The 14637-nt window shown below is 38.8% G+C and overlaps 1 protein-coding gene across 3 annotated transcripts in view; it reads left to right on the top strand.

Moving 5' to 3' along the window:
• Positions 1-13710, top strand: part of LOC134661528 (early estrogen-induced gene 1 protein) — a 62493-nt gene extending 48783 nt beyond the window's left edge. The window contains exons 8-12 of one of the 3 annotated variants that reach the window (XM_063517647.1): positions 1759-2418; positions 9132-9258; positions 11450-11558; positions 12511-12629; positions 13640-13710. In XM_063517647.1, coding sequence (XP_063373717.1) covers positions 1759-2418; positions 9132-9258; positions 11450-11558; positions 12511-12629; positions 13640-13651 — 1027 coding nt within the window. In that variant the 3' untranslated portion in view covers positions 13652-13710. Of the gene's footprint in view, positions 1-1758; positions 2419-9131; positions 9259-11449; positions 11559-12510; positions 12630-13635 lie in introns of all 3 variants that reach the window. The other 2 variants (XM_063517648.1, XM_063517649.1) reach the window with 2 other exon arrangements.
• Positions 13711-14637: the final 927 nt, after the last annotated feature.

Genomic DNA, 14637 nt, shown 5'->3' with positions numbered 1-14637 from the left:
CTAACTAAAATCTATGAAATTCAGGGCGTCCGCTAGCCGGCGCGGTTGCTCGAAAAAAAGTATTAGAGTTGCTAACTGGCGCCGACGCGTGCGACGGATTTTACCAACAATGGCCCAGCCTGTGAGCGCCCGCGAATTTTGCACGCCGACGATAGCGGACGCCCTTAGGATCTTGGGAATCTCTTCAGGACCATCCTATAATTTTAAGATTCTTAATCAAAACTATATTAAGTTAACATCGAAAAACAGAGAATTCTAGTCAAACCGCAAGTATCGCGTCGTTTCACAACGTTACATAACTACAGAGTTACACTCGAAACAATGACACTAGGTATAATTCAGGAATAAAAAATCAGAAATATTTATTCTTATATATTTTCGCCCGTTTTCATTGCTATTAACTGTATATTAGGACTATTAGGAGGTATTACCTTACTTGGCCATAAATACGGAAGATGCGTCCAGATCTGGTAAGTGTAAGGAAACACCTGCTTAATATCGATATAGGTAGTAATGGGTGTCGGATACATTGAAGTAAGTTAACCGGTTTTGTACCTAATGTAACCGGTTTTTCTAACTATATTTTACTTAGTCGTTTCTCCAGCAAAATATAATTTCGTTCCGTAGAGGGATAGGTAGAATATCATTGCTTGGGGATTCATCGCGGTAGTTCGAAAAAAGCTCGAGCCTACCACCTAGGCTCAACTGAAATTTAGATTTTCGTTTTTATGATTGGGTATTGGCATCAATAATTTCCGGCTAGTTCATCGTGTGATTGTAACTAGACAAAAATATTATTAGGTATCAGGGCATTTATGTAACTGCTGTATAAAAAACATGCTAACCGTTTTGCTTAATATGGGAAGACCGTTTATAAACCGTATAATTTTTTTTTTCTATTCTTCATTGGCTGAAACTGGCTGTGAGGGTGTAAAAAATAGTGGTACTTGTTTTGGGGTGTTTTTTTATTGTTTTTACCTTTTATTGTTCTATTTCTATTGTTTTTTTTGTTTTTTTTTTATTGCTACTTATGTTTTTTTTTAATTGTGAATATTTAATAAATCCTTCGGCCGATACTTTAAATTTGATTTTTACGAGAGTCGTACTGGACTGGAAAGTGTTATTCAGTCTTTGCTCATACCGAATGTTATGATCAAAAACCGAAAAACTAAATCACTTATAATATCGGCGGAGGATCTAAAGTCGCGAGGACGCACAGCGAACGCAATGTGACGTCATCAGCATGAGAACCTGTACGTTTTGAGTTATGTACCATAAAATACGACTTATAGTTTTATATTAATATATTGCGCTTCATACGTTGTGTTTACTAAAGTAAGAACACTAAGGACGAAGAATTTCGGATATTGACCTGCCTGTTTCTGTATCTATCGCACGCGCATAAATTTATATAGCTGTCCCGCCGATAACTTTTATAACACCTTTTATGTAAACCCCTTTTTATGTGCAAGTAAATGATTATGATGATGACGATGCCAGCGCTCAATGCCTCTGTACAAGTGGGACAGCAATATAATATGCGCGTGCGATAGAAATAGGAAAGCGGGTCAATGTACGAAATTCTTCGTGCATAGCGTTCTTAGAAGTCTAACCCACGAAGTCATTCCGTGCGCTGTGTCCCGCTAAATGTGCTCGCACTAGCACTCCGTGCCCGCTCCTCAACACGAGTAACTAACCGACGATTGTCAGCTTAATTAATTTAGATTTTTTGTTTCTCTCTCGTCCCCTCACCCGCAGTCGCTTGTGCAAGCACACAGGGCGAGCACAAACGTTAACGAAGCTGCTGCTCGAGAAATCGGTCTCGTCCGACAACTCGGACGTGTATCTGACGCCCAACACGACCCTCACCGGACCGCCGGACGTCATAAGACACGCCATACAGTCCCCCGCGACAGAAGACTACACAACACCAGACACGACACTCACTAATGAAAGTAATGCACACTTCGCTATGCCCACTTATTTCGATAAGAAAAAGAAGGCCGCGGCGACAATGATAAGCAACGCCGTCCAGCCTTTGACGAACTTCCAAATATTCAAGCAGAAATCCTTAAACACAATCCCGGCTTTAATAGAGAGGAACAAGCGCAACGAGGAACTCTTCAACAATTTCCCATTCTTAACACCTTTAGCGCACAGAAAGAGTTCTCTAATATCCGAAGCTAACAGGCTATCAGGGTGTATAGAGGACGAGTTCTACAGCATCACATCTGACCCGGAAACTGACGGGTTATCAATCGACGTGCGCAACCGTTTCAAGAGTCTGTCCAACAAGAATGTTGATAAGGATGTGTTCACATCGACGCCGAAAGAGAGGGTGCCGGTGATACAGAGGTGTCACTACGCGTCGGAGCGCCGGCGCGGGGAGGTGCTGAGACACAGCTACACGGACCCGAGGTTAGTGCGTCCTGTGTGGCTTGCTTTGATCCCGAGTGTGGTCGGGTGGTCCGGTCGCTTGTCTGTTCGTGTACGTCCGTTTGACGAGACATTTTACTGTTGGTTTGCTATCTTCCTAAGTTCATGATACTGACTGCATAGAGCACATGGTGGTTACCCCTCCTCTTGTGTTTATGACGTTTATGTGTTGTGACTTTAGGTCCAATTTTACTTGTAAAATTATACCATTTGAGCGACACAAGCGAGATATATATACCATTATATACTATAATAGCCCAGGTATCATCAGCCGTAAAAGTGCATGGTGATTTTATCAATGTATTCATTCATAATTTCTCCATGCAGTGTCGCAGCTCACTGTACATACAAGTGTACACCCCTGAAGCTCATTTTTTGTAAATATTTCCAATTTACACGAGTACTGGGGCCCGTTTCTCAAAATCTTGTAACTTGTAATACAAGCGGATGTCACTTTTTGACAGCTGTTGTTAGAAAGGGACTTACAGCTTTGAGAAACGGGCCCCTGGTCGTAATTGTGGGCGTAACTGAAATAAGGGGAAAATTTATATCTAAATTTAAATTTTATCCATAGCCTGTCGCGGCTAGAAAGAAACCGGTTTCCAATAAAACATATTTAACTTGTCTAACAAAAAACCGGTACCTATGTTTAATCGAATATTTTAATATCATAATGTAATAAACAATAAAAAACATATTCATACTGTCTTTTCCGCAACCTAGCTATAATGGTGTTTCTGTTTAATACATTAAGTCTTTGGTACAGTCGCCATCAGATATATCGGAGTAGCCAAGATGCTTACAAATATCTGAACACGCCTCTATTGTCAAGGCGTTACAGTGCGTCTTCAGATATTTTTGAGCATCTCGGCCGTTCCGATATATGTGATGGTGACTGCACCAAGACGTAATTGTATTTATTTAGTAAATTAATTACATATAAAGTTAACAGACGATCGGACCACACGCGACCATTCCTCCCTCCATTCCTGTAACGTCTGAGCGTACTAACTAGGTTGAGGGCACGAGCGGGACTGTCTGCTTCTCTTTCTCTTACCTTTTGGTTTTTATTCTGTCTCTTTTTTACTTTTTTTTTGTTGAAGGGGTGCTGTGTTAATAATTTGTTTAGTTTTAAGGTCATTATCTGGTGTAAGAATTAATTATTGTTAATAAATCTTTAAATCAGGACTAATAACAAACATCGGTATATTTTAGGTAGGATAATAGATTCATTCACGAATGCGTATCTTATTTTTTGGTTTTCATACTAATTTCTCAAATTAAGACCGAGATACAAGGACGTGCCTCTATCTGAAGAGCAATGTCTATCAGCAGCGTGTGCCGATGGGGTTGGTCGGTCGAAGTATTTTACAGATGGCGCCAGCATAGGTTTTACCTGTCAATCCTAAGAATAGCGTTCAAATTGGCCTGGTCCTTTAAACCAGATCTCATAGAACAAAACTAGAGACAGGTAAAATCTTTGCTGGCGCCATCTATAAAAACCTTCGACAGTTGGCAATCCTAGTGTTGTATTGCGTACCGGTGTATGTGTTAAACGCGTCACGTACCGGATTGTTACCGATTTCACCAGATAGGCGTTATGCACCTAAAATACTAAGAGGTTTAAAGGGTGTAAAAAAGGTGTATTGTACAACGTTTACAGTACATATGGCCCTTTACATTTTCGACGTACGCACGTATAGTGCTACTTACCTAACTAGGGCGGTAAATTAGCACCATATGTACTGTAAAATAACATTTATAAATAGGTACAACAGCCAATACCTGGGTTACCTGGGTAAACATAAAATTATAATAATCTTAAAATAAATAATTACTCTTACTACGAGGCCGTTAACACATTCAGTACCAGCGAGCGACCTAGTTTCTTTTTTACCGGTGTTACCGGCTACGCTCATAGCGCGTAGCATGAGCTGACAATGAATGTGTTAACTGATAATTGGTGTACTTTATTGCGACGACATAAGGTCCACCTATGAGTTAAGACTTGTCGCCGTTAGTGTAAGGAGACGTGTGTGTCCAGACGCGGCGACGGCGAGTGCAGCGCGTGCGCGGCGCTCCGCGACTCGCTGCCGCGCCGCCCGAGCTCCGCGCTGTCAGTACCCACGCACGCGGCCAATGCGGCCGGATACGAGGGCGTTCTTGTATTACTAAATTAATCGAATCGTATAATTCTAACGGGACAATGAGTTTTTTTTGTACTGTTTCATACCAATTTGAATGTACATATTTATCTGCTAGCAATATAAAGAGGAAAACGTTAAATATAGTTACGTTATTATGTTGATTTTTTTTTATTTTAATTTAGTAACACAAAAAAATAATCAGGTCAAATTTTTGAAAAAAAAACGGTGTTCATGGTCAGTATATTATGTACATTTACCGGTTAAGTATACCGGTACTTCTTTTCGATTTTATTCTACGCGAATTACACCATTTACGCCACGGTATAATGTAACGTTTAAATCTCATTCGTGTCGTATTAAAGAACTGCCCAAGGATTCGTCCGCACCAAACCACGTGCTATGCCATTTTGAACTTTATTATTTTGACATGATGGCATGTGGCATTCAGTGTGCTACTTTACACTAAGTGAAACAACGCTACTTTTCATTATGAAATATTTATAATTTCTCAATAACTTTTTTGCCAGAATCCTCATTTTCCATTTTAAGATACATAAAAACACCTCTAAATTTCATCGCATTTAATATGGATGGTGCTGAATAGATGTAGTGAACTTTACCATCGTATTTTCACGGAAACGCACGAACGTGCTATGCTATTTCAGTCAGTCCCAGTACAGTAAGTACTGTGGTTGACTGCAGTATCATGACAAATACGAACGTTTCCGAGAAAATACGATGGCAAAGGATTGTTCACTACATCTGTATACGTCTTTAAAATGTAGGGCTAACTATAAATTATATTAGCCCCTGAAGTCACCCCGTTTTACATGTGGTTAAAGGAATAGGCACGATACTTTAATAACAAAACTTCCGGGAGACACAGACATATTATATTTATTAAAAACGGGTCACTCGCGTATTTTAAGTCGAAAACTCTCGACGTGTTTCACTCCGTACCGAGGAGTCAGGAGCTCGCTTTGACGATACATATTTTATCTCGAAGTGTAAGGTAGCACATCTCGTCGTACTGGCGCAATTTCATCCTGTGCACATAACGCCGAGATTAATGTTCGCAACTCAGATCCAACTCAATCGGAATTGTCCGGCACTGATCGGAGATGTTACCCGTGTGGCAGCTAGACTTACTCGTATATCGACCGGGATATAGCTGGTAATCACGGTATATATCCCGGTCGATATAAGGCTAGTGAAACTAAACGTGAATCATTCAAAACTCGTATGGCAGCTACCTTAATAACCTGCAGCAATCTGTATTATACAGGTGGACCTTAGCCATTGGACAAACCCTGAAATCCCAAGTAGACTTACTTCTCACGAAATCTCTATCGTTTATATTTTTTTAAATTAGAACAAAAGGTTTTTTTTTTAAACATCAGTTAATTCCAATTTCCAATAATCGACAACAAAAAGAAACATACTGTATGAATCATTGGCAGTGCTTTTGACAGATTGTTCGAAAATGTGCGGCAATGATGACAATTTGTCAAAAGTCAGAATCTATTAGTGTCATAAATAAAAAAGATAATCAAAAAGGTCGAAGAAGGTTTCATACTATTTATTACCTCACCCTCAGGAGCTACTAAAACAATACAGGCTGCTCCAAAGTCAAAAATCGTAATTTGTTAATTTCTTCGTAACCGCTACACCGATTGTTATGATACTTTTTATACTGGTTCTAAATACCCTAATGCATATGTACATTTCGGCTTTGTTCAATGGCTAGGGACACCCTGTATACTTACAGTTGAATTTTAATCTAAGTTATCAAACGTTATCATGCCAAATCAGCTTCTTAGCTTAAAAAAATACGTGCACCTACTTAATTGACACTTTTCGGGAATGGCTCATCTTATTCAGATATTTCCTCACATATTTCAAGTTGGATCGAGTCCTATTATTAGGAATACCTTAATCTTGTGTTTATGTGTACGCGTGGTAGATGTCGTGCGTTTTGATATTATGTAGCTATGTAGTAACTGCTTTTGCTGTTAGGGCGCCATGTTACGAAACATACAAAGTTACAAATGGAAAGGCGCGAAAGTGGTGTGTGATTTAGAAATTTTATAAAAAGTTTTTACTTTGACTAGTTTCGTGAAATGGCGCCCAGTATTTTTTTAAATTGTAATTCATGATTATAGTTGTTTAAGTATGATTGTATAGATTGTTTACGTTCGTAACGCTTCGTACGTTTTTATAAAATATATTTATAAAATGATATTTTAAATAAAACTCAGAATTAGTCAAAATATTTATTAAATTGCTTGCTTGTTTAGGTTTATTGGCAAATCTACATACAGATGTAGAACACTCCTTTGCCATCGTATTTTCTCGGAAACGTTCGTATTTGTTGTCATGCTACTTCAGTCAACCTCAGTACTTTCTATACTGAGGCTGACTGAAATAGCATAACACGATCGTATGTTTCCGTGAAAATACGATTACAAAGGATTATTCCCTACATCGGTACTGTACTTTGAGCCTATTGTAAAATATGAAAGTAAGCAACAATTTAAATCAATAATATTATCAGTAATTTTAAATTATTTAGATGTTTTAAGACTTTTCAGTAACAAGGTGTCTTCCGCTTAAGGGTTTTAACTTTTCCATGATGCATGATTTCTTAACTTTTTTCTATGATAAGTATTGCTTATTGATTGCAAACGCGCTTTATATACAATTAAATTTATTACAAACACGCTTTTACTGCCATTATACGATAAGCATTAAATGCGTTTCGAAAGTCTAGTTTATTTATAATCAAAAATATCAGTTGAAAATAAATAAATGCGTCGCAATTTTTAAAATCTTTGAGGTGTAAATAAAGGTACGTTTCACTGCGGCATTACTTCTCAAGCCGGCAATGTAACAAATTGAAATCATGATGGACCTTTATTATTCTGTTTCTGAAAATAAGTTATTTAACTCTTTGAACGCCACGCCTATCGTGCGCGGCGCGCCATCGTGAGCCTTGTCGTAATGCACGAAGGTTGATATTGGGCTGTAGTCGCGAGCGTCAGTTGACGTCTTTCGCGGTCAAAGCCGGTCATATAAAACCGGTAAAATTAATATAGGTAGTGGACTTCATATGCTGATTGTATATACATATTTATGTAGCTTTTTAGCGGGGTCTGATTATTATTATTAATTATGAATGCTAAAGGTATTATTCCTCCGATTAGAAAATTGAGAACGATACCGAGAGTCAACTATAGTGCATTTTCAATATCACTCCTTTGACAGTTATGAATTTGTCCTTATAATATACATGAAGCTAAAACCTAAAGTGTCATTTAATAGAACTTGCTAACTATGTAAACAAAAGTTACTAGTGAATTGACATTCAGTGTCAATTTTAGTATGGCAGTTTGTTTACATAGTTAGCAAGTTCTATTGAATGACACTTTACCGGTCAATCGATAGCCTTAACGTTATAACGTTAACAACCTGTATATGTACAGGTTGTTTGGTAAGTACATCATTTGCCAAATTAAAATGGCAGATAGGTTGAATAATTTGCTATCTTCTCATGCCTAGAAAAAAAAATTGCGCACGTTTTTTTTTTCAGCTCTACGCTAGTTTTTCGCAAATTTCAAATTGTTACGTGCGCAATAGTGAGAAAAACAGTGGGCAATTATTTTTTTCTAAGCAGTAGAAGATAGCAAATGAATCAACCTATCTGCCCTTTTAATTTGGTAAACGATATACCAAACACCCTGTATACATAAGGGTCAATTCGTAACTGTCAAATATTGGTTATTACGTTCCGCCGACTAGAGTGTCCGCTGTATATAAATTCTGCTCACATTACGCGGGTCCACACAGAACGAGCCGCCTCGCGAGGAAATTGCCTCGCGAAGCATCTGTGAAAACGTGCCTCGCCCGAGGCATTGCGGCTGCAATACGTTTGCTTCGCCCGAGGCAAGTTTCCACCGACGGAGCTGCTTCGCGCGGCAAAGACTTCGCGAGGCGGCTCGTTCTGTGTAGACCTGCCTATTATCTGATCGTCGGAAATGTACCTTATACCTACATACTTATAACTTATAATACCATTTTTGAAGCATGTCAGCGATTTTTCTATGCATTGAATAGTAGTTAGAACATTTTACTAATTAATATTAATAAATAGTTGTAATAATGATGAAATGTCCGTCTATATGTTCGTACGAGTCGTGTGGACTGATGTTGTGTTTTATAGTAAATTAATATTAAGTTACGGAACAAAATTACTGTTTACTTTTATAATTGGGATTTTATTATAAATAGTTTGGTTGAACCTAATTTTTTTTAGAAGCTTACTTGAGTCTTGCGTGTAAGCTTATACATTTTTTTAGCACAAAACCTGTTAATATTATATTTTGAATGCGTTTATTATGTTATGGTGTGGTTCGTCACGTTCGTTAACATTTTATTCTATAAACTGCAGTTAATCGGCTCAGCGAGCGTTTGACGTCCCGTACTTATTCCCAATAATAAATGTTCCCAATGAGCTATGTACATAGAAGGCTAACGTTACCATGGCAACAGGAACCCGTCGTCCGGGTCGCTGACCGCGTCCGCGTCCGAGAGCGGGTCGCTGGACCGTGCGCGCGCCGCCTACTCGCGCCGCAAGCGCGCGCCGCAGCAGCCGCAGCCCGCGCCGGTCGACGACCAGGTCAGCTCTCTCTCTCTCTCTCTCTCTCTCTCTCTCTCTCTCTCTCTCTCTCTACAACTATATCATTATGGTAGTCATTAATGTAATTATACATTTCACTAGACTTATGACTCCTCTACACGATGGGCTAACGCCGGCCACTCCAAGGGACGCATTTACGCGTTAGAGGGAGCAAGTGATATTGCTATCTCATTCTACCGCATGGCTGCGTCCCTTGGAGTGGCCGGCGTTGGCCCATCGTGTAGAGGAGCCATTATATCGACCGGGATATGAACCGTGATTACTTTTTGCATTGTTTGATACCCATCCGCTATCTTCTTTTACCCGTGAACAAGATTGTAACTGCGGCGAAATATCGGGAGCTCGAAATAATACAAAATGTAATCACAGTTCACATCCCGGTAGATATAAGTCTAGTGAAACTAACCGTGAAGTCCGTGAATCATTCAAAACTGTTATGTAATTATACATGTATTTCTAATTTTCAACTTTAAATGCGTGGATCAACTTTTTTTGTTGTTATTCTGTCCCGCTAGCCTGGCGACAGTAATAGGTAGCATAGTTTCTTAGAGTATATATTATATTCAGGGCCCGTACTTTTCATGCCGTTGACATGAATTTGACGTCACGCTGCATGTAGGATGATCCCAAATAGTTTTATTGTAATTATTAGTCATTAGTCGTCAATCATTTTAATCATGTACAAATTACTTCAATAGTTTTCGTAATTTACAATTAAATTTTTCCAACAAATATATCAAATTTTAAGTAAAATATGTACCATTTTAATCTGACAGCTGCAGTTATTTAGTTGAGTGACAATAAAATAAAAGTCAATTAGACATCGTACTGATTATTTCAAGTATCGACATCGGTTATCTGCAGAGGTTGTCAAAATTATTAATTATGACAAAATAATAACTGCAATCATACTCTATACAGCGTGACGTCATTTTTGCGTCAACGGCATGAAAATTACGGGCCCTGATTATATTACATTCTAGTAATGAGCTTACCAAAATCAACAAATAAATCGGCATAAAAATTATATGTTTAGTTATTTATAATGCCATTAAATAAGGGTTTTAAGGGAGATACGACCGTAGCCAATGTAACCTTGGCAACTAGTGACAAGAAAAAGTTGATTAATATACAGGGTGGATTTTCTTTTTGGGTCAGTGAGCGCAGCTACCAGATCCCGTGCTGCTACGAGAAAACGGTCTAAGAAGACCTTCCCTCGATTTCAAATTAATGAAGATTGGCTTTTACAGATTTTGGAAAAAACATACAGGGTGCGAGAAAAAGGTCATTTTTGACAAACTTTTTTTTTGATGCCAATCGATCCCATTCCTATTAAGGATCAAAAGCTTGTATGGAACCAAAAAAAAATTTCCGGCTAGAAAAGCCACTAATCGAGGAAAACTTTTCCCATACAATTTGTATGAAAATGAAAACTTTTATTTTTCACATGCTGTTTTTGTATGCCAATCGATTCCATTCCTATCCAGTATCAATAGTTTCCTAGGGGTCAACTTACGGTAATGTACTAAAAAGCCACAAATTAATAAAAACTTTTTCCATACATTTACTATGGGGAAAATGTGAAATGTTATTCTCAATTTTCTATCTCGTCCATCAGTCCTACAGCAATGTCTTCATACAGTATTATGGTCCTTAAATGTAACAGGACTGATTGGCCAGATAGAAAAATGTGAATTAAATTTCACATGTTCTCCATAGTAAATGTATGGAAAAAGTTTTCTTTAATTTGTGGCTTTTTAGTACATTACCGTAAGTTGACCCCAAAGAAACTATTGATACTGGATGGGAATGGAATCGATTGGCATACAAAAATAGCATGTGAAAAATAAAAGTTTTCATTTTCATACAAATTGTATGGGAAAAGTTTTCCTCGATTTGTGGCTTTTCTAGCCGGAAATTTTTTTTTGGTTCCATACAAGCTTTTGATCCTTAATAGGAATGGGATCGATTGGCATAAAAAAAAAAGTTTGTCAAAAATGACCTTTTTCTCGCACCCTGTATGTTTTTTCCAAAATCTGTAAAAGCCAATCTTCATTAATTTGAAATCGAGGGAAGGTCTTCTTAGACCGTTTTCTCGTAGCAGCACGGGATCTGGTAGCTGCCCTCACTGACCCAAAAAGAAAATCCACCCTGTATATTATATTTCCAGCACATGGTGTCCTGCCGGGTGGAAAACACGCGCGTGAACCCGGACTCGCTGATCGACGAGCTGCTCGCGCAGACCGACCTCAAGCAAGCCGTCGACGACTCCGCGGAGAGTGAGTGCCATTAGCAACCTTACGTCCTTGTAGCAAGGTTCACAATCCGTCAATGTGGCTCGGACTCGCTGATCGACCAGCTGCCCGCGCAGACCGACCTCAAGCAAGCCGTCGACGACTCCGCGGAGAGTGAGTAGCGACCTTGAGTGCTTACAGTAAGATTCATAATCCTCTGAACCACTCGCTGACTATAGATCGACCTCGAGCTGTCGACTCGGCGGAGAGTGAGCAACGACATCGTGTCCTATATCCTCAATAGGCTACATGACTATTTTTTTTTACGGTATCAATCGATCGGGTTTGTTTTTAGGATCAAATGTCTATATGGGACCCATTGCGTTAAAGTAACACAAAAGTCAGAAATTGTAGTCAAAGTCCGACAGTCGCACTTCACTCGCGAAACGCCCTATACAAAACGGCCAGAGGCCGTGACGTCATCGCCAATCTTGTAGTATGGACAAAACAAGAAAATTGCGTTTTTGTCGGTGAAATATTGCGTTTATGTATATAGTTGCTATACAATATTTTTTTGGATGAAATGTAAGGAATCGAATGGTACCCTTACTTTTATCGTTTTTGGAAGTTAAAAAAACTTAAATTTTGAAACTTTCAGGTCCTGTAATTTTGTAATTTTTCAATATTTTATTTTAATATACACATTATTGTAATAAATTGCTCGTTTGCTATCTATTTTACCACATTTTGTTATAAAATTCAACATGTGTCATCATCCCTATTAGGCAAGCATCTCGGTAGATAAAAAGATAGTTCAAAAGACATCAACGCACTTCTCATTCATTTAACAGTAGCGCGTTGATGTCTTTTGTTATATCCTTTACATTGTACAGTTGAAGTCGCATCAAAATCCGTTGCGTAGTTTTAAAGATGTAAGCATACATAGGGACAGCGGGAAGCGAGTTTGTTTGATGCTATGTAGTGATGTGTGTTCCAGCGTCGGGGCTGCAGCTGTTCATAGCGCGCGACGGCACCGCGGAGCTGGGCTCGCGGCAGCGCACGGAGCGCCGGCCCGACTACCAGCGCGTCGTCATACACCCGCACGAGCGCAGGCTAGTCGCTCCACACACACACTACTAGCCTCGCATTATGCTCCTTCAAGTGTCTTTTGGTTGCGCCATAGAGAAATATAGTAAGACAAGAGTGCTCACTCCATACATCAGTTCAGACTATTAATTTCAGTGTCGACATCTAGCATCGAGTAGCGGAACTATCAGTACTGCTACTTGACAATAGATGTAGCACCGACCGGAAAGTCTTATCTCAACAGCATAAGACTTTCCGGTCGGTGCTACATCTATTGTCAAGTAGCAGTACTGATAGTTCCGCTACTCGATGCTAGATGCTAATAGTCTTTTTGGTACTAAAACTGATATATGGAGTGAGCACTCTATGTATTTTTTTCTCTATGGTTGCGCTTGACAATAATATATATAGAAGATGTGAAACCTTTAGTAGGGTAACTCGCCAGTAACTGGCCACCCTAAACTAAAAATGAATTCTATTCACCTATAAACAGAACTCATTTTAGTATAAGGTTTCAATAACTGGCCTACCATCAATAACTAGTCAACAACTAGTTCTGTGTACAGATGAATAGAATTCAATTTTAGTTTAGGGTGGCCAGTTACTTGCGAATTACCCTATATAATTTATATACAGGTTGAAATATTACCCACCGTTCATACTCTACGTAGTGATTTTATAGGTTATACTGAACAACTTTTATTGTGGGACCAATCCCGAAATCGCGAAATTGGCTGTTTGATGTGATGCCGCTGATTTATATGGAACGGCCAATTTTTTGCGTGATTTCAGCTTTGACCCCTAATAAAAGTTGGTCAGTATAAAGTCACTGCGCAGAATATGAACGGTGGTTAAAATCTGCATAATAGTTAGACTACTAAAAAACACAAATGAAAAAGGTTTAACATAATAATCCAATTTGTTTTCGGTAAGTTTCATATGTACCTTAAATTTTTCTTTAGTACCTTACCTATATGACATCTATTTCAGTATATGTAAGCAATGAGTGTTGTAATTGTTATATACCTCTCTGCAGGTAGCCTACGGCCTGAGTGTACGCCGACGTGGGCCTCGGCCCGCCGCGAGTCTGACCCGAGGCCGACACCCCGCGAGTCTGACCCGAGGCCGACACCCCGCGAGTCTGACCCGAGGCCGACACCCGACAACCTCCGCAACAGACCGTCTCCCACAGAGGACACCCGGTCAACCACCACACTTCCTTCGCAACGGATGTCACTTCCGTACAGCTTGTGTTCCATTTTACTACTTTTTTTCGGGTATCTTCAATAAAATTATCAGCTTTTTTATGTCTATAGTTCGTTTTTTTAGCATTAGAAAGAACTTGCAAGAAGGTAAGCGATCTTGACATGTCTTTTAATTGAAAAACGCTTTTTAAAAATCAAAAACTATTACTTATGAAAGCAGAAGAATATAAATGATCGTATTAGATTCATAATTGTTACATATCTGCCGTAAGTTATTTTTAAAATGTGTTTTTCAATTAAAAGACATATCAAGATTGTTTAATTTGTTTACCTTATTTCTAATGCTAAAAAAACGAACTATATACATATTTAACCGTTTTAGCGCCAAGCTTAGATTAAGGGTTAATTTTGCCAGCCAAAAAAACGACCTTAAAAATGACCTTAAAAAGAATGAAATTAAAGAGTGCCATCTTGTGGCGTAAATCGACAACTGAAACTTGACATTGACAATTCATAGTAATAAGTAGCAACGTATTCATAGTAAATGAAACAAATGTTATTCTTCAAGTTGTTTGGATTACATTTAATTTATATAGAGTCTGTGCGGAAATGTATTGGGCATCATACATTCCACGACTCGTCTCTTTCCGCACAGACTATAACATACTAATTCAATCGCATTTTCTTGCCCGTTCGCGAACCTGACTATTTAAGTTGTTCAAATATCCATAGATGCCGTGAAAACCAACTGGTACGGTCAAGGAATATAATTTCAGTACCATTTGAAATGGGCCGCACCTTGTCACAGTAACAATAGTATGAGGTCCCTAGCG

This window comes from Cydia amplana, chromosome Z (assembly GCF_948474715.1).
Source record: "Cydia amplana chromosome Z, ilCydAmpl1.1, whole genome shotgun sequence".
NCBI classification, from domain to species: domain Eukaryota; kingdom Metazoa; phylum Arthropoda; class Insecta; order Lepidoptera; family Tortricidae; genus Cydia; species Cydia amplana.
Note: the sequence above shows the minus strand (reverse complement) of the source record. Positions and strands in the feature narration are given on the sequence as shown.